Genomic DNA, 26156 nt, shown 5'->3' with positions numbered 1-26156 from the left:
AGAAGTGCGAGGGAAGTGGAATCGAAAAAGTACTCAGATTTTTGGGAATTGAAAAAAACTAGCCGTTAAGATCACGTGTTGCTCACCTGCCTAAAAAATTAAATATTATAGTTATTGTTATAAAATATATAACAAAATATGAAAATACTATTATAGATATTGTAATTTATGTATAGATATGTAATAAAGTATATATGTATATATATTCTAGAGAGAGAGTAGAGAAATGATAGAGAGAGAGGAGGATACGAAGAAATGCAAAAGTATTTCATTTTCATTAGATAGAAGGTTTATTTATAAATCATTTTCAATAGAATTAGACATCAAATATAGACATGTGTTAAGATAATACGATGACACCTACTATAAATAAATAATGACTCATAACACTCTCTCTTAGGTGTCATTAATTGCAATGAATACGCCTCATTAAAACCTTATTAGAAAAAAAACCCAACGGGACAAAAATCCTAATCAAGGAAAAAGAGTACGTCATTCATGCATTAAAAATACTTCCTCTAATGTGAACATCACTTGAAATATCGCTCCTCCTGATCTGGCCATCATTTGAAATTTTGCAACATACGCATCCCGATGATCTTTACTAATTTCTCGAACATTGCGGTCGGTAAAGCCTTGGTCAACAAATCTGCTAAATTTTGGTCTGACCGAATCTACTGCACATTTATTTCACCATTTTTCTGGAGATTATGAGTAAAGAAAAATTTCGGTGAAATATGTTTCGTTCTATCTCCCTTGATATATCCTTCTTTCTAACCACAATTCTGTAAAATGTGGTGAATCATTGATCTTAGCCAAACGCACTATATACTGGCTTCATGAATTGCTATTATTTCTGCATGATTTGAAAATGTAGCGGTTAATGTTTGTTTAGTAGATCTCCAAGATACCACTGTACCGCCATAAGTAAATATATAGCCAGTCTGAGACTTGGCTTTATGCGGGTCAGAAAGATACCTAGCATCCGCATATCCAATCAATTTATGTCGAGATCCTTTTGGATATAATAGACCAAGATCAATAGATCCTTGGAGATAACGAAAAATATGTTTGATTCCTTTCAAATGGTTGTGTTGACATTGCACTAAATCCAGCCAATAAATTTACAGCAAACGCTATATCTGGTCTAGTACTGTTAGCCAGATACATTAGTGCACCAATAGCACTTAAATATAGTACTTCAGGACCAAGTGCTTCCTTATTCACCTCTTTTGGTCTAAAATGATCTTTAATATGATCGAGAGTTCTAACGACCATTGGAGTACTCTATGAATGTGCTTTATCCATTGCAAATTGTTTCAATACCTTATTTGTAAATGCAGATTGATGTATCAAAATCCCATTTTCCAAATGTTCAATTTGTAGACCAAGACAAAATTTCGTTCTCCCGAAATCTTTAATTTCAAACTCCCTTTACAAATATTCAATAGCTTCTTGGACCTCTTCAGGGGTTCCAATTAAATTCAAGTCATCCACATAGACAGCTATTATTACAAAAACTTCTCCAATTTTTCTTTATAAAAATACATGGACAAATAGAATCATTGGTATATCCCTCTTTCAATAATGATTCACTGAAACGATTATACCACATGTGACCAGATTGTTTAGCCCATACAAAGACTTTTGTAATTTAATAGAATAAAATTCTTTTGGCTTTGATTTATATGCATCAGGTATACTAAATTCTTCAGGGATTTTCATGTAAATATCACTATCCAATGAGCCATATAAATATGCAGTTACAACGTCCATCAGACGCATATCTAAATTTTCATGTACTGCCAAACTGACAATATATCGAAATGTTATTCCATCAATTACTGGAGAATATGTTTCATTAAAATCAACTCCAGGTCTTTGTGAAAAACTTTGGGCAACAAGTCTTGCTTTATATCAGACAATTTCATTATTCTCATTTCGTTTTCGAACAAATACTCATTTATAGCCAACAGGCTTAACACCTTCAGGTGTTTGAACAATGGATCCAAAAACTTTTCGTTTTGCCAGTGAATTTAATTCAGACTAGATCGCATCTTTCCATTTTGGCCAATCTATTATTTTCCGACATTCATCAACTGATCTAGGTTCTGGATCCTCGTCATTTTCCATTAGATCAAGTGCTACGTTATATGCAAAAGCATTATCCATAATTGTATCATTTCGGTTCCAATGCTTTCCAATAGTAACATAATTTATTAAATTTTCAATAATTTCATTCTCTTCAGGATAAATTCTATTATGATTAACATATTCATCAAGTTTACCAAAATCAATTTCTTTAAAAATCTGATCCATGTTACTACCTGTTTCTTGAGGGTTTTGATTAACATTCAAATCATCAACCCTTTCATTTGTTCCTCTTTTCTTTTCAGGATTTTTATCTTTGGAACCTACAGGTCTGCCACGCTTTAGCCGTGCATTTGATTCATTAGCACTTTATATTTTGTCTCAAGGAATAGCAATTCTAGCAGGTACATTTTCAGCGGCTATATAAGATCTAGTGACTCTGCTGGCGTCACAAAAAGCATCAGGCAACTGATTTGCTATTCGCTGTAAATGTAAAATTCTTTGTATCTCTAATTCACTTTGACTTGTACGAGGATCAAGAAAACTGAATGGTATTTTCCAAGTAATTTTCTTTTTCAGTTGATCAGTTTCTCCCCCTAATGTCGAGAAATGCGACTCGTCAAAATGACAATCAACAAAGCAAGCCGTAAACGAATCACCAGTTGATGGTTCAAGATATTTAATGATAGATGGTGATTCATACCCGACATATATCCCCAATCTCCGTTGGGGGCCCATTTTTGTACGTTGAGGCGGTGCAATTGGCGCATAAATTGTGCACCCAAAACTTCTCAAATGTGAAATATTGGGCTTTTCATTGTACACTAATTGTATTGGGGAGTAGCTATGATAGCTTGTCGGTCTTAATCTTATCAATGTTGTTGCATGCATAATTGCATATCCCCAAGCAAAGACAGGAAGTTTGGATTTCATCAACATAGGTTTTGCAATTAATTGCAGCCTTTTATAAGTGATTCAGCTAGACCATTTTGAATATGTACATGAGGTACAGAATGTTCAATGTCAATTCCAATAAACATGCAATAATCATCAAATATCTTAAATGAAAATTCACCAGCATTATCAAGACGAATTTTCTTTATTGGGTGATTTGGAAACTGAGCTCGTAATCTAATTATTTGAGCAAGCAACCTCGCAAATACCAAATTGCGGGTAGATAATAAATACACATGCGACCATCTAGTAGATGCATCAATAAGTACCATAAAATATCGAAATGGTCCGCATGGTGGATCTATAGACCCACATATATCACCCTGAATTCGTTCTAAAAATGAAGGGGATTCAATTCTCATTTTTTCTGGTGATGGTCTAGTTATTAACTTCCATTTTGAGCAAGCAATACATATAAACTCATTTGTATTTAATATCCTTTGATATTTCAAGTTAAAGCCATTGGTATTTTCAATAATTCGTCTCATCACAGTAATACCGGGATGCCCAAACCGGTCATGCCAAATCATAAAATCTGTAGACTTCTGGTCTACCAGATATGTTTCAACCAAATTAATCTTTGTGCAATATAATCCGGAAGATAATAAAGGCAATTTTTCTAATATATATTTATGTCCATCAATGAATTTTGTAATTAATAAAAATTCATTATTTGTCTCACTTGATGTCTCAATATGATATCAATTTCTACGAATATCATTAAAATTCAACAAATTTATTTGAGATTTACTAGAATATAGTGCATTTTGGATATCAAGTTTTACTCATTCGGGGAGAAATATTATCGCTCTTCCAGAGCCCTCAATTAACTTCGCACAACGACTTATGGTATTCACCTCAATTTTTTCCAACTTCAGATTGGTGAAATATTTCTTATATTTCAAAATGGTGTGCGTTGATGCATTATCAATGAGACATGAATTGTCTTCCATATTATTCATTATAACGTGCTCAACATTCATATTTCTTCTTCTGAGAGAAATATAAAAATAAATATATCAAAAATTTGGAGAAAATACATAGCTGTCATATCATTACAAAATATAGGGAGCAAAAACTATATGTGTTACAAAAATATATACACATATCTATATGCATTTATATCGCATTTCCGGGATTTTTATAGTATCCACCTTCAGGGTGTACTAGAAAATCAGATACATCTAAGTGCGTATTATCATTACATTTATCAACCTCACTGCCACTAGCAACGTTCTCTGAGAAATTAATTTATGGGGGATTGACATTTTCCGGTGCTTTAACTTCTCCAGATACTTTGTCTTTTTGTTTAAGAGAATTCTGGTACAACTCAACAAAATAAGAATTGGAACGACAATTTCTGAACCAATGTTCTGTCATTCCGCAGCGATAACACTTATCCTCATTTTTCTTTGAACTCTGACCAACATCATTCTAAAGCCGCTTCATAGGCCTATTTGATTCCTACTCATCAAAATATTCCTGACGGTAGTAATGCGAAACAAACCTACCACGACCTCGTCCACGGTCGGCTCCACGTCCACGACTAAATTCACGTCCACTGCCTTGTCCGCGATCTCGTCCGCGGTAAAATATAGGCATATTATTTAAACATTGAGTTGTACAGTATTATAAAGTTATTAATTTATATTTATATGTATTAAATAAGTAAAATTTATCAAATATAGAAAAATATTATTTGTTATGGGACATCCTAAAGAAATAGTATCATTTGTTATGTGATGGGTAAAGTATTAATTTTTTAGGTAAATTATATAACACATCCTTGTGTTTTACTAAAATTGTACAAAAACATCCTGTGATTTATTTATTGCGTGAAATCCCCTTGTGTAGTGGAAAGTTTGCATGAAAGACCCTCCTTGTCCAAAACTAATATTTGGTTCGAAATAAAGACCTAAGTTATGTAAGTTTTATACAAATAAAAAACGTAAAATATCTTAAATAATTTTTTTGAATGAAATAAATAAATAAATAATTGATCAATTATTTATTTTTATAATTTTTTATAAAAATCAAACAACAATTTGTCTTAAAAAACTATATAAATAAAGGTTTAATAAATTATTTATTTATTTAATGCAAAAAAATTATTTAAAATATTTTGCGCTTTTATTTATATAAAACTTATTTAATTTAGGTATTTATTTAGAACTAAATATCAGTTTTGGACAAAGAAGAGTGTTTTGTGCAAATTTTACGTTAACACAATAAGGTTTCATGCAATAAATAAAATACATGGTGTTTTGTGCATTTTTACTAAAACATACACGATGTTATATAATTTACCTTATTTTTTTTTTATTGCTTTTAATTTTTTCTAAAAAACTCTAAAAATATCAACGTAAACAAATCTTTTTTTAACTCGCTGGAAAATTCAAAATTAACAACAATGCAAGCACGTTTTAAATCCTTAAAAAAAGATTATTTTTGGATTTTCCTGCGGAGAGAAATGCAAGAGCGTCACGTTCTTTTCTTTTTTTTTTTTTCTTTTTGTAATATAAATTTTATTTTAAAAAAAATTATATTCATTAATATATTTTCATTTAATTCTAATTTTAATAATAAAGTATTCTTACTTGTTAATACAATTAAACAGTAATTATAATTTGTAGATATAGAAAATCATATCATTAGTTGGTGACAGACGAAAACGGACTGTCATATCATCCGAATAAACATTTTAAATTTGATTATTATGCGATTATGGTCACGTAATTGCCCAATTGGAAACGTGATTATAAAACTATAATTAATACTCCTTCATTCCCAAATACCGTGTCTGCTAGTGTAATTAGTAAATAATTAAGAATGTATTAATAAAAATAATTATCTTATAAGATAAATAATTATAAATTAAGATTAAGATAACTAATTAGTTTAATTAAAATTTAAAAAAATTAAAAAATTTAAAATGTAATTAAAGTGTGTAATCATTTTTAAAAAAAGGAAAATGACATAGTAGATGGGACAGACATAAACGGCAACGTCGACATGGTATCTGGACGGAGAGAGTAATAAATAAATAAATCTAATCAATTTGCATATATATATATATATAAACTATTATTATATATTTATTTATTTATACAGATTAAATTTCAAACCCCTTTCATATAATGCACACTTGTCTTATCTAAGATGGTATGTTGACCAAAACTACACATTATAAATATTATTAAAAAATTACTCTTTTTTGTCTACTCTGAATATTTACATTTATTGTTGTATGTTTATTTTTTAGTATTTTCTCCGACACTATAAATACATTTACAATTTACCATATATTACACAAATATCACTATCTTTATATAACACATACTAATAAGGTTATTTTAGTTATTTCTATTTTATTCCTATTATATCCCAATATAATACTAATATTTCTAAAACTGCTTGCAAAAAACAAATTGATATTTACTTATGAGACGGAGGGAGTATTAATTATTATATCAAGATGTAAGTAAAAATTAAGAAAAAATGACAAATATTTCGATTAATATCTTATAATACTAATAGAAAGACGTTTATACAAAAAAATTATACAAATATTAAAATATTTGTAATGTTAAGTACAATAATATAATATATATTTTATTCATCTAAGAAAAATCAACAATTTCATTACAAAATATTATTATTTATATTACTAACACATTTTTATTATTATTTTTTTTTTATCTAATATAAAAAGTATTCCCTCCGTCCCAAACACCCTGCAATACTTCCTTTTTTGTTTGTCCCAAATTCAATGCAACATTTTCAAATTTAGAAATAATTAATAATATTTATATACATATATTAATATACACTTCACTTTATCTCGTCACATCACTCAAATAAAAAATAAATAATCATTTCTCTCTTCAATCACATCACTTAATATCCAAATTATCTTAAATTATCATACTTAATACTCCACACTTAAATTCCCGTACCAAACACAAATGTTGCACGGTGTTTAGGACGGAGGGAGTACAATGTGAACACATTTATTTTATTTTATTTTTAGTTCTTGAAAACAAACAAATTATTGATCAAGTCAACCTCAAGAAACCTAAATATGAATCCATTTTCTTTTAAAATTTATGGGTGTGGGCTATGAATTTAATAATAAGGTTGATCTTATTTATTTAACAGGATTTTAGTTTTGTATTTTAGTTTTTACTTTCTAGTTTGAAAGTGATATTTTCTCAAATAAAATAGTGTTTTTACATTGTTGTATATAAGTTGCAACAGACATTTTTGTTATATAATTTTATTTTATTATTATTTTTTTAATGTCGAATTTTAAGATGTAACACAAGTTATAAAAAGATCCATCATATTTTAAATTATTGCAAATATATCAATTATATAATTTTCACAAATTTTTAAATTACATCATAAGTAATAAAAGTACCCAAAACTTTTTTATTATCTGATGATAGATTACATAAATACTTCATCCCTCCGTCCCATAACAAAGTATTCATTTTTTTATTTTAGTCCGTCCCATAACAAAGTATCCATTTCATTTTTTAGTAACTGTACTATCTACCTAACATTACAAATACCCTTACAACTTACAATATATTACACAAATGTCATTACATTTATATCACACACGTACTAATAAAGTTATTTTAGTCATTTCTACTTTATTCCTACTATATCCTAATATAATACTAATATTTCTAAAACTACGTGCAAAAAGCAAATGGATACTTAGTTTCGGGACGAAGGGAGTAGCTTTTAGTGTAAAAATAAATAGACATTGTTAAAACCATATTAGGGGCTGAAAATAATATTTCAGCACCTGATGAATAGATTTAAATTAATTATATATAATTATTTTAATTGTATTAATTAAACTGAATTAATTTTTAAACATTCAGTGAAATGTTGAATTTTTAAAATGTACATAATCATATATACATATATATATATATAGTGACGTTTGTTGTCGACGAAAGTCCCCAAACATAAATATCTATTTGTAACTGAACTCGATTATCATGTTTTTACTAACAAAATAATTTTAAAACAATTACAAAATACAATGCAAACAACTATTTTTTTAATATTTTTTTTATAGTCGAACTTAGTTGAATATATTTTTATTCTCGATGAATCTAGTCTCAAATATTATACTCCCTTCGTCCCATAAGTAAATATCTATTTGTTTTTTTGCACGTAGATTTAGAAATATTAGTATTACATTGAGATATAATAGGAATAAAGTAGAAATGACTAAAATAACCTTATTAGTATGTGTGATATAAAGGTAAAGACATTTGTGTAATATATTATAAGTTGCAAGGCTATTTGTAATATTAGGTAGACAGTACGTTTACTAAAAAAAATATGGATACTTTATCATCGGACGGATTAAAATGAAAAAATGGATACGAAAAGAGTATTGTATATATATTAACTACAATTTTCAAGTTGAGTAATTTATTATATTTATAATATTATATTTGACTGGGTACTCGTTTCATTAAAATACTTAACTAAGTTTGTGCAAAAAAAGTACTACTATACTAAAAATAGATGCAAATCAGATGGATTAAGTCAAGGTAAAATTTCCTAAAAATTTATATATATATATATATATATATTCAATGTAATTTACTGCCAATTCCAATAATCAAGTGAATTTGTATAATCAAACCTGAATTTTACAATAAATTAAAGATCAACCAAACATCACCTCGACATAAATTAAGCATTATGTCGGGTAAATGTAAACTCGTATAAATTTGAGAACATGGTTGTGTTCTTTTAGTCAAGTTTATGATTTTTGTTTTTGTTTGTTTGTTTTTATTATTTGTTATTGAGAATTATGAAATGTTTGCTTTGTGTTTTGTTTATATGTGTAATTTTATATTGAATATCAAATTTATGTAATTAACTATAATAAATAGTATTTCTTTCGTCCCGTATAACTTGGGTCTAATACTATATACATGTTAATTTAGGTAAAATATAATTAGTAAGTAATTAAGAAGTGTATTAATAATAATTATTATTGTATAATAAAAATAACTATAGATTAAGATCACATAAAATTAACAAAATATAAAATATAATATTTAAAATGTGACTAATGTGTATAATCATATTTTTATAAAAAGAAATAACAAATTATATGGAACGAACGAAAATAAACAATATGTACATATTACTTGGGAACGGAGAATATATCTTTTTTTGGTAATATTCACCAAAACTGTTTAAATAACCAATCTATATTACTTAAATTATAGTGTCCAAACAAAAAGTGTTATTTTAAGTGGGGGGAGAGAGTATTTCGATAAAATATTTTGAGTTTGTTTGTTTAGTCAAATAATTTGAAAACAAAAATATTTTATTTTAAGTGAGATAAAAAAAAAATTGTATAAATATTATAAAAATAATTAATTTATGTAATATATTGATTTTTTTTATTTTTTCACCACAAAAATAAATTATTTTCTCACAAAGGTGTGCTCTTAGTGAAAAATATGTTCCCAAAAATACATCTATCAAAATAATAATAATAATAATAATATACTCCTATTACATATACTAATTATTTTTATATTGCTTATACAATTCTCAGTACTTTATATAAAATATTTTTTTTCAAACCATTCCACTAAACAAACAAATCCAATATTTCATCAAAATACTCCCTCGATCCAATTTAAAATGACACTTTTTGTTTGAGTATGAAAGTTTAAGTAGTATAAAATAATTATTTAGATACTAAAATTAATTATTTAATAATTGTAAGTAATACAAGTATACTATATATGATTAAAAAAATTTAAAATATATGTATAATATTTTTTACATTAGATTTCAATAATATATATATATATTGAATATCACTAGTAGAAAATAAAATTTTATATAATACAAACAAATAAATATATATATATATCATTGCTTACAAATTAATTTTATAAAAAAAAATTAAAAATTATAAAAATATTTATTAATTGAAAAGAGAGATAAAAATAAAAGAATTTTGAGTAAATCTAACATATAAAAAATTATAAATATAATAAAATTGATTTATGCTTGTTAAGTGTATTTAAAATGATAAATTTACCAAAAGTAAAAAAAAAATTAAAAACCTGTTTCTTGCAAGACTAACAAAAAAAAAAAGGGTAGCTGGATGGAAGTAGTACTATTTAAACAAACAAACCTCAAATACAGATAAGCCATCAAACAATTATTTTATTTAAAACATTCCATTCTAATACCATTTGCTCCTTAAAAACTTTCAAAAAGACAACCTGAAATACAAAAATAAAATCAAAACAGAAGGTAACCGGTAACCCCCACGCCACCCACCCCACCCGCTGACTACCAAATTCTTATCAGTTTCTATGCAAGCATCTAAAGCCCTTTTCTTAAAACAATCAATCTAGGATCATTCCTCCTGTCAACATTTTAAAATTTCCAAATATCCTTCTCCAGCTTCCATCCAAAACAAATCTCACACATTCATATCCACAAATCATGATAAAAAACTCACCCAAAAAAATAAATAAATAAATCCCAATAAATGGATCAAACAAACTATAAGGAATGTGCAGTCATGATGAAATTATTAGAAGTACAAAGACAGTTGTGTCATGAAATGGCACGAACATGAACTATCTATAATATGCCTGCTGTCACAGTCATATTCTCCAACTCTTATCCATGTCATCATTCTTTGACTTTCGATATAAATATGCAAATACACACAACATGTGTGTGTATGTGCATATATACACCAAATATAAATATGTGTTACCCATCTAGACATTCCAACAGTTCTCTAATACCGAAAATAGCACAGAGAAAATCAATCCAAGAAAAGGTATGGGGAAGGAGATGAGCATTGAAGCAGCCGAGCAAGAAATGATGAATAGCAGTAGCAATATAACATCACCTGTATTACCTGTGCTGTCATTGAACCACGTCTCCTTTGTCTGCAAATCAGTCGAGAAATCTGCTCAGTTCTATCAACAAGTCCTGGGATTTGTCCTTATCAAAAGACCCTCCTCCTTCAAATTCGAAGGGGCCTGGTATGCATCTTAAATTCCAATAAACATATCCTACAATCATCTTATTCAAAATGCATAAACTGTTAAAAAGAAAAGTCTATATATAGCATCTTCATGCTTTGTTTAATTTTGAATTGCTTCCATGAATGTGAAATACTTATTCAGAAAAGATTGTCGATCAAAATTGCCACAACATAAACTCCCGCTGCTTGTTTTCTCTTCCTTTTGCAGGCTGTTCAACCACGGGATAGGGATCCACTTACTGCAAGCAGAGAAAGCCAACAAACAGAAGGGGGATATCAATCCACGAGACAATCACATATCTTTCCAATGTTCAGACATGAATCTCATAATTCATCAGCTGGAAGAGCTGAGGATAGAGTATGTGAAAGCTGTGGTAAAGGAAGGCGGGATAATAGTTGACCAGATATTCTTCCATGATCCAGATGGATACATGATTGAAATATGCAACTGCCAGAATCTACCAGTTCTTCCACTCTCGGCCTGTCCCATGAAGAAGGTGCAAATTACAAATTCCTCTTTACACGGTAAATTTCCATGATTCCACAATGTTTATTCTTACATGGTCCTTGGTACCTACATCCAACATCAATCCATCCTATTCACAAGTGGGGTTCGAAATAGGGATAAAGAATGAGTCAAAGCTCAAGCGACTTGATCTGCCTTGAGCATCAAAGCTTGATTCTCATTGAATATCAAAGTACTCACTGTTCTTTACAAATCTAGATACGTATTAAGAATTATTAACAAGTTAATAAAACAGGTTTGCTATTTATACACAATTACTATGCACATTAACAATGAATGCACCTATATTAGAAAGCATACAGACTATATATACATATGGCAGTTGCAATAAGTAGCACACAATGCCTATGATTAATGAACTCATATTTCATGAGAAAATACTATTGCACATGTAACACATGAGAATTGTATATGTGCAAGAGACAAGAATAAATAAACAAAACACATTACTTATACACACAAGTAAAAGATTGTATATAAGCTGCGTTAAGATGAAAAAATTGGAGGATTGTTCAGTCACTTGGTCTCATGTCTAAATCTATTTTAAATGCATAATTATAAAGATTTTTTCAAGTGGATACTATTAAATTTAAAAGTAGACTCAATGGCATGAAATTTCTAGATCTCTTTATGGTCTAGGGAAAGAGTTTGCAGCTATTAACTATTATTTTAATTACACATTTTTACAAATAACCCAATCTAATGTTGCACATCTCCGTACATGCAGTAGCCAGTAGCATGAATTTGGCAATGGAGAAGTAGAAGCTTTCATGATGGAGAATCGGGCAAAGGACATAGTGAGTAACTCTATGTAAGAGGCCACACAAATATCATTTCTTTCATAAGTGTATGCTACAGTGTTGTTTTGAGTTGAGGAAATGAAAAGTTATCAATTGCAATATGATTTCTTGCTATAGCCCTCAGCTTTATCATAGATCTATATCTTGTTTTGTATGTAATGCTTATAATTTAATTCGTACTTTAAAGTTTAAACAGCCACACACACGTACAGTTCAAAGTATGTGAGGCTATGGACTATGATGACAATTAATATGTGCAGAATAAGTATAATCTGCATAAAAAAAACCAGATTTATGCATCGTTAGATTTTCCTTTTTCCAATAATGGAATAGGACTTCTTCAAATTGATAGTTTTTACAATGAACAGATTACATATATATTCGGATCCTCCAATTGTCATACAGAGACACATATTGCTATCTCTTGATTTACAATTCTAAAACCATTGGCAAGCAAAGACTGAAAATTACTTGGGATGGTCAATACCATTGCTTAGCTACAATAGGACAACAAATAACAACGCATTCACACTCATAGACACTGAATGGAATGTTGTTCAATCCAAAGCCAGATATGCTATCCATCAAAAGAACAGAAGCATAGTTGACTTCACACAAACATTGAATAAGTACATGACGGGTTATACCTGATATCTGTACGACCATCAGTCAAAAGAAACCTTGAGATGATCCTTTGGATCAGAAGGAAGGATGAACCTCCAAAAACAACCCAGACTGCTGCCCATGATGTTCATGATTACTGCTGATACCGCTGAAGGTAAAGCAACCATAGATGAGGTAAAATGAGATGTGGCTAACACCACCCCTAAAGAGGAATTTTGCATGCCAACCTGTAAAGAGCATGGAGAAGGGGAATCCAAGAATTTGAAATTCAGCCAAACTTTGATGATAAGTCTTAAATACTTGCTACATGCAAATAACAGAACTTCATTATAGAAGGACCTTACTTCAATTGATATTGCACGCCTCTGTGGCTCCTTAAATCCACCAATAGCTGCAGATAGATACCTGCAGAATGCCAAGCAATTTCATAAGCAATCGGAGGTAAAATTTATATTACTCAAAACAGACAAACGCTTGGTGTAGAGTTTGAAGTAGGTTCAAATAGTTTGCCTCTTGATTTTAGTTGTTGAATATCCTTAACCGATCAAAATGATTGCTAAGTTTAAAGCAACTTTGTGGTCAACAGAAGATAGAAGCTGGATAAGTATTAATAGCACTGCTAACCAAAGCCTTCAAGTTGAAAATGAGAAGATGCAACACTCCCGAGAGAGTGAGTATTTATGAATTAGTTTACAGTATGCCATTAACTAGTTGAACTATGCAATGACTGTAGGAAACTACATTTCTTAGAAAGCATTTTACAAAGGAATAATGAATCAAAACCTGCCAATGCCTTTTTGGCCAAGCTTGTCACATAAGACTTCCCTAGTGTGGCTTACCAGGTTGGAGTGGTTTGTAGGTTATATTGCACTTGGCACATTTGGAAAGAGCAGTTGTTGGTCCTATGTTATCAAAAAAAAAAAGAGAGAGAGAGAACTTTTACCCAACGAAAAAACCTGCAAAATGAAGCAAAAGGACGGACAGTACTACAACACCCAGTTCACTGGAAAGCAATGCTTGAGCATGGAGCAATGGAGACATATCATGTGATAAGGATAGACCAGAGATTGAAGATTTAAGACGAACAACATTTTCCGAGAAAACACTGCAATTACACAGGGCAGAAATTTCAGACATAAATAAATAAATAAAAGAAAGAAGAAAATGGGAGGGGATAGAGGATGGATAGAAGATAAACACAATGTGGAAGCTGCTTAAAAATAAAATAAAATAAAATAATGGAAAAGTTTGACCTGCAAGCAAGCAGTGAAGAAGATAACACAGCTACAAAAGGTGCAAAAGGAGTCACTAGTTTCACAGCTTCAGGAAATGTACTCTGCAGATAAGAACCTACTAGAATTGGAGCAACTACCACCTGTTCAAAAAATGTAAAGTGTGTGGATAAAGTATGCGTAAAGGAAATAATTAGAAGTAAAAGTGTAAAACTGAGGCCAAATTAACCTGCAAGGTGCTCATGGCTAGGTTAGTGGCATTCACATGAATGTAAGTTCCAGCAAGAATCTTGCACAAAAGTGGCGTGAGAATCACTGCTGCGAGGGTAGTACATGCTGTCATTACAACCGACAAGGCAACATCCCCTCCAGCAATTAAAGTCACCTGTAACACTATTTTCAGAGACTGAAATGTAGTAGTAATTTTTGGATAAATGATTTCTGCATATTGAAAATTGGGTCTTCAGCTTATGTACCACAATTTTGGCATAAAGTTTAGAGCTTCAACTTAAAATAGTGAAATCTATCATGGAAAACCAACCAAAAAGAAAATTTTTGGTCATTATGACCTAAATTTTGAGGGAGTAATTAATAATCTATTATATTACTTACAAAAATCAACAAAACACAATCCTGATTTAACAGAATCAAGGAAATCAAGGTTGTTACAGACATGCAAAAAGAGTTATAATAGATAGCTCGTACCACATTAGAAGCAGTCCCTCCAGGGCAACAGGCGAGCAATATCAAACCTACTGAAAGAGAAGGTGAGAGCCCCAACAACTTGCTAACTGTAAATCCAAAAGCAGGCATAATGGTGTATTGGGCAACACAACCATAAATAATCTGATGCAAGGAATCATAAACCTCGTGATGACTGGGAAACAGTTTGCATAAAGAGCTTCCAAAAGCAAAATTGCATAAAAAAACAAAATGATCAATACAAAATGCAGGAATCAGGAAAATGATAAAAAAAAAAAAAAAAAAAAAAAAAAAAAAAAAAAGGAGCATATGAGCTTGTGATAGCACACTGAAACTCATAACAGTTGACAGCTTCAAATTTTCCTGGATGAACCATTCCAATTACATGAAAATGGCAGATTAAAAACAGATGGTGCTAGCTTTTCAAAGAAAAAATAGCAGGTGATCTGAGCAAACAATCAGAATTATCATTTATCAAATAGGATAATCACAATCATTTATTACAGTCCGTGATATTTTCTTTCTCATACATTCAAAAATAGAAAAACAGGATTATGGTATGAACGAACAGTCAAGAAAACAAACATTACTTCCATTGAACCCTGGAAATCAAACTTATGACAATCATCGAGGATTTCTAAAATCAGGGGACCACTCTAAATTAAAAATATGCATTTCTAATTCAATACATCTTATTCCATTCCCTTTAACTGATCTGAAAAAACCTAAGACTTCGTGATTTCTGAACACAGTTGACGGTAAATAAATATGACCTAATCTTTATAAGCAACACAATGCAAGATTCAACAATTATATCCCTGCAACTCCAAAATTGGGGGAAAAAAGAAGAAGAAACTCACAGACACTGGCCTTTTCCTGAACAAATCGACCAACTCTTTGAGCTCCAACGTAATCCCCATAGCCAGCATAATAAACCCTAGAGTCAAGCTATAAGAAGTCGGACCCAAATCCACAAACCAAGCGAAAGTGGAAGGTCTCAAGAAAGCTACCACACCACCAACAGTCACATAAAGAGGATACAAACTCGCAGCAGTGGTCAACCAATTCTCCCATCTCGGTTTCACCGCGACTGCTAAATTCTCAAAATTATCATCACCGCCATAATTAACACCGCTGAAAAGTCTAGTCGAATGAGTGCTCCTTGGCCTTGCGGAGAGTGAAATAGGGCTTATGGGCTTGCAGAATGGGAGTTTGGGAGGAGGCTTTTTGCTCAAGCAGACCAAGGGTGTGAAGCAGAGGGAAATGGACATTGTTGATTGATAGCAAAGCAGTCGCTGAAAGGTTTTGGAATTTTGCAGATATGCAAACGCTAGAACCTTGATTGATTTCTTGGATCGGAAGGATACGCAGATTCATCGAAGAGGATTATCGGTTCGCGTGCTGCCATGCCATGCCATGCCCGTGAATTCAGGCGACGACGCTCGACCGTTAATCGAGATCCCACACAACTTGACGGGCTTGACAGTATAAATAAATAAAAAAAAAGGTTAAAAAAAAATAGTTTGACAGTATTTTTAAATTTTAAATAATAATTAAAAAAATAATAAAACTAGTGTCATTTGTATAATAAATATTAAATAAATAATAATAATTAAACATATTTTTTTTAAAATATAGCAATAAAATAAATTTAACAAAAATTACTTTCTCGATCTCACTTAGTTTGTCTCATTTTTAATCACTTTTTTAAATTTATAATTTTTTTTATTTCAATTAAACTATTTAGTCTCATAACCTTAATTTATAATTATTTTTATTAAATTATAATTATTTTTACTAATGCACTTCTTAATTACTTACCTATTATATCATACTTAAAACTCTACGACGAAGAAAGTAATTTACTCCCTCCGTCACTTAACAATTTATTTATTTTTTCATTTTTGTTCGTCACATAACAAAAAATTCATTTCATTTTTTTTTAGCAATTGTACTATCTACCTATCATTACAAATATCATTTTAATTTACGATATATTACACAAATATCGTTACATTTATATTATATAATATGAATATTTCTAAAATTTCATACATAAAATGAATGGATAAATAGATATGAAACAAATAGAGTATAATAACAATGTATGCATGTTTATTTAGTGGCGATTTTTTTAATATATTTTTATGATATTAATAAAATATTTTATATTAAAAATATAAACAGTTAACTTAATAATTTAAAAATTAAAATAAAAAAAATAAATATTTCTTTCGTCTCATTGAAAGATTGTTATTTTTCATTTTCGTCCGTCCCTAAACAAAGTTATCATTTCCTAATTTAGTAATTGTACACTTCCAACTTACACTATATTACACAGATATCATTACTTTTATATACACAAATATCATTACTTTTATATACACAATACTAATAAAGTTATTTTTGTCTTTTTTTTCACTACAACCAATATAATACTAATATTCAAAAATTTACGTACAAAAAATAAATGACAATCTTTTTACTGGACATAGGGAGTATATGTTTCAATGGCAAAGAATTGACAATAAAAGATTCGTATGAAAATTACAGACGGATTGTGCAACGGAAATTTGTGAGGTCATTGAATGAACTATTATTGCGGAATTTGCGAGGAATTGTTTTCTTACAAATTCTCTAAAAGTGACACAATCTTTCACTGTGATTTTTTTGATTTATTCAAATTTGTTCTAAATAATATATGTCTAATTTTGTCGGATTCCATTGGAGAAAACAAAAAACAATTAAATATAGAATATCTAAATGCTAATAAATGGTATTGAAAGAAGATGATGTAGCTACAACAGTAGCATAAAAGGAAAAATACAAAAGTTGTGGAATAGGGCGGAGGAGGAAACGGATGGTTGTAGCCGTTGATGTCGAATTGAGCACCAGAGCCACCTTTTTAGTAGCCAACAAGAACGAGTACAGAAGGAACAAATAGATCCATGTCGATTGCCGGAGACATCAAGGCAACAAACTAGAGCAAGCAACGGCCGAACTAGTTGATTTATATCGACTTCGTTGCTGAGAAACCTCTTCGACGGCGAATATGAGCAAGCTGATGCAAACAATAACCAATAGATTTAACGTCGAAAAAAAAAAAAAAAAAACTATTGTTGAAAAAAAATTAAAAATATCAAATCAAAAAAAATTTTTTTTTTATATTATACTATATATTAATTTTATATTCATCACATCACTCTGTATATTTATATCATATCAAACTATTCAAATTCAACTTTTTATTATTAAAAAATCCAAACCCACGGCCAAACACATCCGGTGATTTCGAAATTTTAATAAATTTTTTCTATATTTTAAAAAATTGCATAACCCTTTTTTATACTTTAAATTGATTAAATGAAAGTATAATAATTTGTCGTTGGTTATCTACAGAGTTTAGTCAATTTTTTTTCAGTCCTCCAATACAATCGTGTTCAGTTTTTATGAGCTACTTTAAGACTAAAAAATTATAAATTCTAATTTGAATGAAATTAAAATTGATAAAATAAAATAATAATAGTTGTACCGAAATTGATAATTCTAATATACATTAAAATAAAAATAATTTTTACTTGAGAAAAATAAAGTAACAGAGAGGATTTGAAGTTAAGAGAATTTGATGTTTTAGAATAAAATTCTTTTAAAAGATAATATTTTTTTTAATTTTTTAATATCAAATTTAAATAAAAAAAATTCGAATTAAATGGAAAAAAAAAAAAGGACACCCTAATTTATACTATTGGAACTGATTAACCACCATGCTGGCATGCTAGTCATATACTTTTAATTACAGCTTCCTATTTCTTCCTTACAAACGAAAAAAAAAAAAAAAAAAAAAACCAAACAAAAAAAAAAAAAAATGGTGAAATAAATAACGAAAAATTAATTCTTTTTAGGAAAAAAAAAAAAAGGCCGAGGGTTTGGAAATTCATTCAGTCCGGTAAGTCGGGTTGATCTTCCTCATCGGGTCTCTTCTGCTTGTCGCACGACGACGACGACTGAAGCTCCGGGGAACGGCGCGGGAACTCCGACAGCATCTGTACCACCTCTCGCATGGTCGGCCGTTCGACACTGTTCTCCTGGACGCAAAGCATGGCGACGAAGAACAGGTGCATGGCTTCGTCCTTAGGCACCATGCCCAGCCTTGGATCGATTATCCCAGTGACTTCTTCTCTGCGACAATTTGTCGAGCACTTGGTCCACTGCACGATGTCCACGCCTTCCCCGAACTCGGCGTCCACGGGGCGCCGCCCGGTGATGAGCTCGAGGAGGACGACGCCGAAGCTGTACACGTCGCTCTTCTCGTCCACTTTCAAAGTGTATGCGTATTCTGTTGCAGCTCGTAATATCATAGGTAAATTTCAGTAAATGCTTTTGAAAATTCAATTTCCACATCGAATTCTATTTGCTCTTTTGTCGGATTCGTTGTATTCTTAGGTTTAGCTTTTGCGAGAACCGATGCCAACTCGTTTCTGAATCTATGCGATTCTAACAGACTTTCACTCTATACTTTCCTCTGTTTATGTTCCAACTCCAATACTCAACTTAACAAATATCTAATTTCTTTTTGATACTTGACATGGACAGTGTAGGATTTAGACTTGGGGATCTAGAGAAATTAGCATAACTATGCAGATAATAATCACTTTGCATACAATTAGCAAAAGCACTTAAAACATGATCAGTCACTGTAATTGTGAAAAAATCAAGAAACAAGTGTTGTTGGATTGGTTTTCCCTAAAGAAAAAACGATCAATCATTTTTGAATGTCTTATTTGACAGGGACTGACTTATTGAGCTATGAGTTTTCAGGATGCAACCATTATGACACATATGACACCCTTCTAACTAAAAGATAGGACAGTGTTGGCAGGGAAATTCAAAGATGTTTCTAATTATGATTCTCTTTTAACTGAGGAGACTGCATTCTGTTGAAATGATTGAAGAGCTAGCAGCAGAAAGTTGCAAAGCATGGAAAGAACAAGACAGATAAGGAAATATACCTGGAGCAATGTAACCATAGGATCCTGCTATTGCTGACATGCATTGTGAAGCTGCTCCATCCACTAAAAACTTGGCCAGCCCGAAATCAGCTACGTGAGCTTCAAAGCTTGAGTCCAAGAGTATGTTGTTGGACTTAACATCCCGATGAACAATTAAAGGCGAGCAATCATGGTGCAAATAGCATAGCCCTTTGGCTGCATCTGATGCGATGTTGTACCTCAAGTTCCAGCATAATGATGCACCTCTTTTCCCATGCAAAGCCTCTCCCAAGCTGCCATTTCTCATGTATTCATATACCAGAAGGTTTGTGTCCTTGTTGGAGCAGAATGCTAGGAGTCTTACAATGTTCCTGTGCCTGATGTTGCCTAGTGTTCGAATCTCAGCTTTGAATCCATGATCATGGCTATGGTCTCTGTTGAATCCGAGCAACTTCTTGACTGCAATTTCGGCTCCACTTGACATTTTGGCATAGTAGACGATACCGGCCCCTCCCTTGCCTATCACATTGCCTTCTTTGATGCATTCCAGGACATCAGAGGTTGAGAATTCAAGCTTCCTGAAGGCAGTCATTTTCCAAGAACTGGAGTCACTTTTCTTGAAAGACTTGGCCTTGATGATGGCTGCAGTTGCAAATACCAGAGAGCATACTAATAGGCCCAGGGCAAAGATTAGCTTGAAGGCATTATGGGATTTCCCAGTTGAAGCTGTTGTTTTTGTCATGCTGCAGGGATTGCTCAACCCAATTCCACAGAGCTGTGGATTGCCTGCAAAAGAAGAAGTATTGAAGACGAGAAACTGCCCGAATTCAGGCAGCTTCCCAGAAAGATTATTGAATGAAAAATCAGCTGTTGTGAGGCTCTTCATCGTGCCAATAGATTGTGGCACGGCTTCATTGAACTGGTTTCTTGACAGGTTCAGGTAATTCAAGATTCGAAGATTGGAAAGTTCTTGTGGTACTGAACCATATAGGTTATTCCGGCTCAGGTCCAGGTAATTGAGGTGGATGCAGTTGCTAATTCCGTAAGGAATTTCACCTGTCAGAGAATTACCACTGAGATCTAGCTTCACTGCTTGTTGAAGCTTTCCAATGGAAGGAGGGATTGGGCCAGAGAAACTATTTCCACTAAGCAGTAGGATTTGAAGGGAAGAAAGATTCGAAAGGGAAGATGGCAAAGGCCCAGAAAGCTGATTGTTGGACAGGTTCATTTGGCCTAACTTACTTTGGTTGGTTGAAAAATCCCTGTTTTCAGACAGAGAACCAGACAACAAATTGCTTTGCAATTCGAGGAAATTTAGTTCTGGCAGGTAAATAAATGCTCCTGGAATGCTTCCGTTTAAATAGTTCTGCCCCAACCTTACCCGAACCAGACTGGAACATGCACTGAATTCGTTTGGAATCGATCCAAACAAATAGTTCTTGTAAAGAATCAGTGTCTTCAGCTGGTTGGAAGCGCACAAGTGTTCAGGAATGGTGCCGGTGAGCTGATTTGAAGACAAATCTACGTTTATCAGCCTCTTATTCCGGCCAAGATTCCTTGGGATCGTGCCTGTGAAATTGTTCATCCAGAGAGCAATAGTTTCTAGTTCAGGATAGTCAGCAAAGTAATCTGGAATCGATCTGTTGAATCTATTCATAAACAGATTGAGGAGCTTGATTTTCTTTAGGTGGATGAGCTCATATGGAATTTCTCCATGGAATTGATTCAGAGAAAGATCAAGATTCACCAGGCTTGTCAAGTTGCCTAATGACTTTGGGATTGGACATGAGAGCTTGTTGACATGAAGATACAATGTGTTGAGTAACTTCAAGTTCCCAAGCTCTGGAGGAATCGAACCACCCAACCCACAACTTGAAAGATCCAGGTGGACCAGCCTAACCAATTTGCCGAACTCCCTTGGAATCCCACCTTCATAGGCATTGTAATAGCCGAGGGAAAGCTCTCTCAGGTTGGTGAGATTTCCCAGTTCCCTGGGAATTTCACCTTCAAGATCATTTCCTGCCAATGACAAGTACTCCAACCAGAACAAGTTTCCATAACTTGCTGGGATTCTCCCGAAGAAGAAGTTTCCTCCCAATTCCATGTGCCTGAGTTTCTTCAGACTCAACACGCCAATGGGAAGGTAGGCAGTTAAATTGTTGTTATATGCATCGAGAACTTCTAAATTGGCTATGCTTGAGTAGTTCCAATCTAGACCACCACTAAACTGATTGTTCGACATGTTGAGGAACTGAAGAGAGCTCAGGTTCTCGATCATGATGTCACCAGTGAAGTTGTTCCCATCAATGGAAAGCTCCACCAGTTTGTCGAGCCTTGAAATTTGAGGTGAAATGGTGCCATACAGATTCATGCTTGATATGTTGAGGGAGACTACTCGGCCACGGAAGCATCTGATTCCACTCCACGAGCAGACTGAGGCCGGGCCTTTGGAAGAATTCCATGTGTCTGTAGCTGGGTTTGAGTATTGGAATCCTTCTTTCAGAGCCATCAATGCATGGAAATCTGAAAGGATGGTGGAAGAAACACAAGTGATAGTGAAGAAGAAGAAGAGTACTGTCGTTGCTGAAATAATGAAGGGAACCATATTCTAGTAGAAACTTTTCATGGGAAGCAATGACTTTGGAATGGCTTGAAGAATGAATACTCTGATGATTTTAAGAGGGACAACGACGAATTCTCCTGTAAAAGGGAGTAAAAGCAGAGATGAACTGAAGAAGTAATTCAAGTTTGTATAGGAGGGTTAAAGCACCAATCATCTTGTAGAAAGCTAAACATAATTAGACTTCAAGGAAGAAGGTAAACCTTCCCTTTTCTGTGTCTCCCCTTTAGTTTCCTCTTTTTCTTTCAGCTCACAAGAGAAGAATCAGATCAAAATTTGACATATTGGTAAACATTTGTTTTGCAGAGGTTATCAGGATCTTAAGCAAAGTAGCAGATACAAAGAAAGGAAGTTTTACAAGGGCGGGAGGACACACTATAAACAGCACTTTTTTGTGGATAAAAAAGCATCCGTTGGATTGCTAAATTTGAAGTTGAGAATGTGCACAACACTGGGGAAAAAAATAGGTAAAGTATGATTCTCCCTTCTTTTCTTTCTTGCTCCCCTCTTTATGCATTGGACTAAATTACCCCTTGTCCCTCCACCTTTAACCAAAGGAGGATAGATAAACCTTTTACTTTCTTTGAGTGATAGATGATGAAACTGCACTTTGAACAAGCTGAGTTGGATTTCACATTTCTGATAAATGATAGCCATGGATTCTTGTTTTCCATGGTTGGTTACATCAATGTAAAAATAAAGTGGAAAGAGTGGGGTTCCGCAATCAATTCTTTGCACTGGTTCAATGATACACACCTCGTTAGTGTCATTGACCCCATGAATTGATGATGATGACAACAGCATTGCTGTGTAGTGTGGGATTGTAGTTTTCATTGCATTTATGTATCTTGTTTTTTAACTGTGCATAAAGCCAAAGCCACAGCTATATTACATGATCATATCAGATATTTTGGGACCATTACTGCTAAGTGTAGAGCGTATCTATGTATATATGTTTTGCTGATTCTTGCATTGCATATACTTGTGCCCCCCCACTAGAACTTTTACAAAATAAATTCTTCTTTTAACATTTTTCATTGAAAACTGATGCTGAATTCAGTAAAAATGCAGGTTCCAACTCTAAACTTGCTCAAAGGATTGTGACATATGCTTCTGATGATCATCTGCTTTACCAGTCTATATAATGGTCTTTATGATGTTGGTTTATTCATTAGTTCTAATTTGAACACCTGATTCTTGTCAACAGGAAAATCATTGGACCTTCCTAGTGAATGGGTTGTTGCTTGGCTAAGAACCCTTATCAAAAAAGTAAATTCATTTATTTACAAAAAAAATTCCCATGGTAATTTGTTTGTGGGTTTACTGTGATGGTCTAAGTGCAGTTAAATTACAAAACAGGATTCTTGGAAAGTGAAGAGAGAGATTATACTATCACAGAAAGATGCAAGTATATACACACATAAATAAGGTACGAAATCCCTCAATCTCAGTGCTGCATGCCTGCATAAGATACCTACGTGCATCAATAATAATAATAATAATAATAATAATAACGTGGAAGAATCTAGTATTTAAGGACACAAAATGCTGTACTTTGATGCACAAATACACCATCAAAGTTCAGAACCAAAGAAAGAAAAAGTAAAGAGACATCAGAGAGGTGCCAGTAAAAGAAGATGATTATTATTAAATGATGACATTGTTTTTTGTTTCTCTGGTCAAGAGTGATGATCGATATATAATTATGTAGCATGGATAGGTTGCATGGAAGAATCAACCACTGAAGCTTTTTTCTTTCTTGCTTGCTTGCTTGCTGCTTTATTCATCATTGATTGATTTATTTATATATTAGAGTCTCTCTCTCTCTCTCTCTCTCTCTCTCTCTCTCTCTCTCTCTCTCTCTCTCTCTCTCTCTCTCTCTCTCTCTCTCCTGCCTGGCTTGTCCTGCAGTAATGGGACCAAATACTCACATATAGTTATAGTATTGTGATACTTGAGCTTTATTAGAATATGGAATAGTCAGTCCTAAAGAGAGTGCTGAAAAAAGCAAAAGTAGAAATGAATGAGGGAGGGAGGGAGGTGGATTTGCTTTTGATCTTCCACTAGAGAAAGAAAACAAAGGAAAAGACACAGAAATCCACTAGCTTTCTTTCACATGGAAAAGAGTGCTCTTGTTTTTAACTTAAATATCCAAGAAAGATTAGTCATTCTTATTTTTTATTGAAAACAAGATAATTTTATGACCATCCTATGCGTGGAAAACTGTGCACTCTCTTTTCTATTAAGAATAGTCATTTCCACCCAACCACTAGGGCTGGAATGGGCTCTGTCGGGTCGGGTTGAATTGTTAAACAGGTTCAGTTGGGTCAATTCAAAATCGATCTCTTTATTTAAATGGGTAGAAGATACAACCCGAATCCAATCTACTCAAATTCGTTCAATGATCCGTTAACCTACTTAATAATTTTCTGAACAGAGTAGATGATCCAACAAAAATTCGACCCGATCCAATTAAAACAAAATTGATCTGTTTATCTGTTTAAAAAAATAAAAAATAAAAATTCCACAAATTAAAATAATTAATCCAAAATAAAACAAAAAATCAGTAAGTCAATCAAAAACATTTGTATATGTACACGGTACATAGTAAAAATTATCAAAAATTTGGGTTGGATTAATTTAAATTAATAATTTTTTGAAAAGAAATATTAAATTAAAATTATTTTCATATATACAATAAGTATATCAATTAATATTAATATATTATAATTGAATTGACTTATCGAATGATTGTGTTAATTTTTGTCAGTTCTATCAACCAAACATACACCAAGACCACGCATGTGTGTCTGTTTGTGTATATGTGTTGTGTTTGTGGATTAGTAGATTGCACATGGGATCCTCGGTCCCGGGCTTTTACCCGGTACCGGAGTGCATACACACATATGTATATACATACATTTGTGTGTATGTATAAAGTTTGTTGCTACTCTAGTGCCGAGTTTTGATCCGAGACCGAAGATCTTGACAAGTAGATTGAACTATTACCTTGTTCTCGTAAATTTGAAGGGATTAGGGTTTAAATTGAAATATTACCTAGTTCTTGGAGATGTGAAGGAAAATTGAATGTAGAGCTGTTAAAATTAAAGGATGAAGATTGATTTATTCTTTTGATGTTTAAGTTTTGTTAACTCATATGAGTTTGTTTGTTATATGATATGACTTGGAAATGATGGGCAAAATAGATTGAGTTTATAGATTATTCTATGAAAATTCAATATGTCTTGTTATTAAATTAGATTGAGTTTATAGAATTATTTTGTGCAAATTCAATATATTTAAATTAAATACATAGGCTAAACATGCCCGATGTTGCCAACAGATTGTCTGCACTCTTTAAAGTTGTATCAAATACTTTCTTCCTTTGCTAAAAAATAGTCTATTTGGGTCCAAAACGAAAATTTAAAAATAAATATTATGTTAAAAAAGTGAAAAGAAAATTGAAATGATGATTACGAGTATTTTTGAAATTTTAGTTGATAATCAAATAGAAGAAAAAAAAAAAGAGGTAATAAAGTTAGAAACATTTA

At 32.0% G+C, this 26156-nt stretch overlaps 3 protein-coding genes and 1 long non-coding RNA gene across 8 annotated transcripts; 2 read left to right on the top strand and 2 right to left on the bottom strand.

Moving 5' to 3' along the window:
* The first annotated feature begins 10809 nt into the window (after positions 1–10809).
* Positions 10810–12532, top strand: LOC127261039 (glyoxylase I 4-like). The gene is made up of 3 exons (XM_051289184.1): positions 10810–11111; positions 11322–11638; positions 12367–12532. The coding sequence occupies exons 1-3, from the start codon at positions 10906–10908 to the stop codon at positions 12399–12401; spliced, it is 558 nt and encodes a 185-aa protein (XP_051145141.1). The 5' UTR covers positions 10810–10905; the 3' UTR covers positions 12402–12532.
* LOC127261038 (probable sodium/metabolite cotransporter BASS1, chloroplastic) lies at positions 11092–16457 on the bottom strand. Of its 5 annotated transcripts, none has more exons than XR_007840836.1 (9): positions 15858–16457; positions 15001–15141; positions 14525–14680; positions 14317–14438; positions 14007–14168; positions 13408–13468; positions 13087–13290; positions 11515–11687; positions 11092–11352 (listed from the first exon to the last, which is right to left on the bottom strand). XR_007840836.1 is itself a non-coding variant. In XM_051289181.1 (8 exons), the coding sequence occupies exons 1-7, from the start codon at positions 16266–16268 to the stop codon at positions 13105–13107; spliced, it is 1239 nt and encodes a 412-aa protein (XP_051145138.1). In that variant the 5' UTR covers positions 16269–16457; the 3' UTR covers positions 11092–11687; positions 13087–13104. The 5 variants fall into 5 exon arrangements, 3 of the variants coding, with proteins under 3 accessions (XP_051145138.1, XP_051145139.1, XP_051145140.1); XR_007840837.1 differs by having other exon boundaries at positions 11515–11594; XM_051289181.1 differs by having other exon boundaries at positions 11092–11687.
* Positions 16458–18775: 2318 nt separating this feature from the next.
* LOC127260744 (leucine-rich repeat receptor-like serine/threonine-protein kinase BAM3) lies at positions 18776–22590 on the bottom strand. Its single transcript, XM_051288653.1, has 2 exons — positions 20007–22590; positions 18776–19333 (listed from the first exon to the last, which is right to left on the bottom strand). Exons 1-2 carry the CDS (start codon positions 22588–22590, stop codon positions 18936–18938), a joined length of 2982 nt encoding a protein of 993 aa, XP_051144610.1. The 3' UTR covers positions 18776–18935.
* LOC127260746 (uncharacterized) lies at positions 21998–24967 on the top strand. Its single transcript, XR_007840792.1, has 5 exons — positions 21998–22128; positions 22243–22802; positions 22912–23072; positions 23813–23874; positions 23965–24967. It is a non-coding gene; the product is annotated as an uncharacterized LOC127260746 (long non-coding RNA).
* The last annotated feature ends 1189 nt before the right edge of the window (positions 24968–26156 follow it).

This window comes from Andrographis paniculata, unplaced genomic scaffold, assembly GCF_009805555.1.
Source record: "Andrographis paniculata isolate CXL003 unplaced genomic scaffold, ASM980555v1 Contig62END, whole genome shotgun sequence".
Taxonomy (NCBI): Eukaryota; Viridiplantae; Streptophyta; class Magnoliopsida; order Lamiales; family Acanthaceae; genus Andrographis; species Andrographis paniculata.
This window is presented reverse-complemented; position numbering and strand designations above follow the sequence as displayed.

Excerpts from the sequence above, each read along its gene's own strand:
- LOC127260744 (XM_051288653.1), bottom strand. The coding sequence starts at position 22,590 with ATGGTTCCCTTCATTATTTCAGCAACGACAGTACTCTTCTTCTTCTTC. Across the intron at positions 19,334-20,006 it reads CTATGGTTACATTGCTCCAG|AATACGCATACACTTTGAAA; the intron begins GTATATTTCCTT and ends GAGCTGCAACAG.
- LOC127261039 (XM_051289184.1), top strand. The coding sequence starts at position 10,906 with ATGGGGAAGGAGATGAGCATTGAAGCAGCCGAGCAAGAAATGATGAAT. Across the intron at positions 11,112-11,321 it reads TTCAAATTCGAAGGGGCCTG|GCTGTTCAACCACGGGATAG; the intron begins GTATGCATCTTA and ends TTCCTTTTGCAG. Across the intron at positions 11,639-12,366 it reads TACAAATTCCTCTTTACACG|TAGCCAGTAGCATGAATTTG; the intron begins GTAAATTTCCAT and ends CCGTACATGCAG.
- LOC127261038 (XM_051289181.1), bottom strand. The coding sequence starts at position 16,268 with ATGTCCATTTCCCTCTGCTTCACACCCTTGGTCTGCTTGAGCAAAAAG. Across the intron at positions 15,142-15,857 it reads TCAGGAAAAGGCCAGTGTCT|ATTATTTATGGTTGTGTTGC; the intron begins GTGAGTTTCTTC and ends TCCTTGCATCAG. Across the intron at positions 13,291-13,407 it reads GGCGTGCAATATCAATTGAA|GTTGGCATGCAAAATTCCTC; the intron begins GTAAGGTCCTTC and ends TGCTCTTTACAG.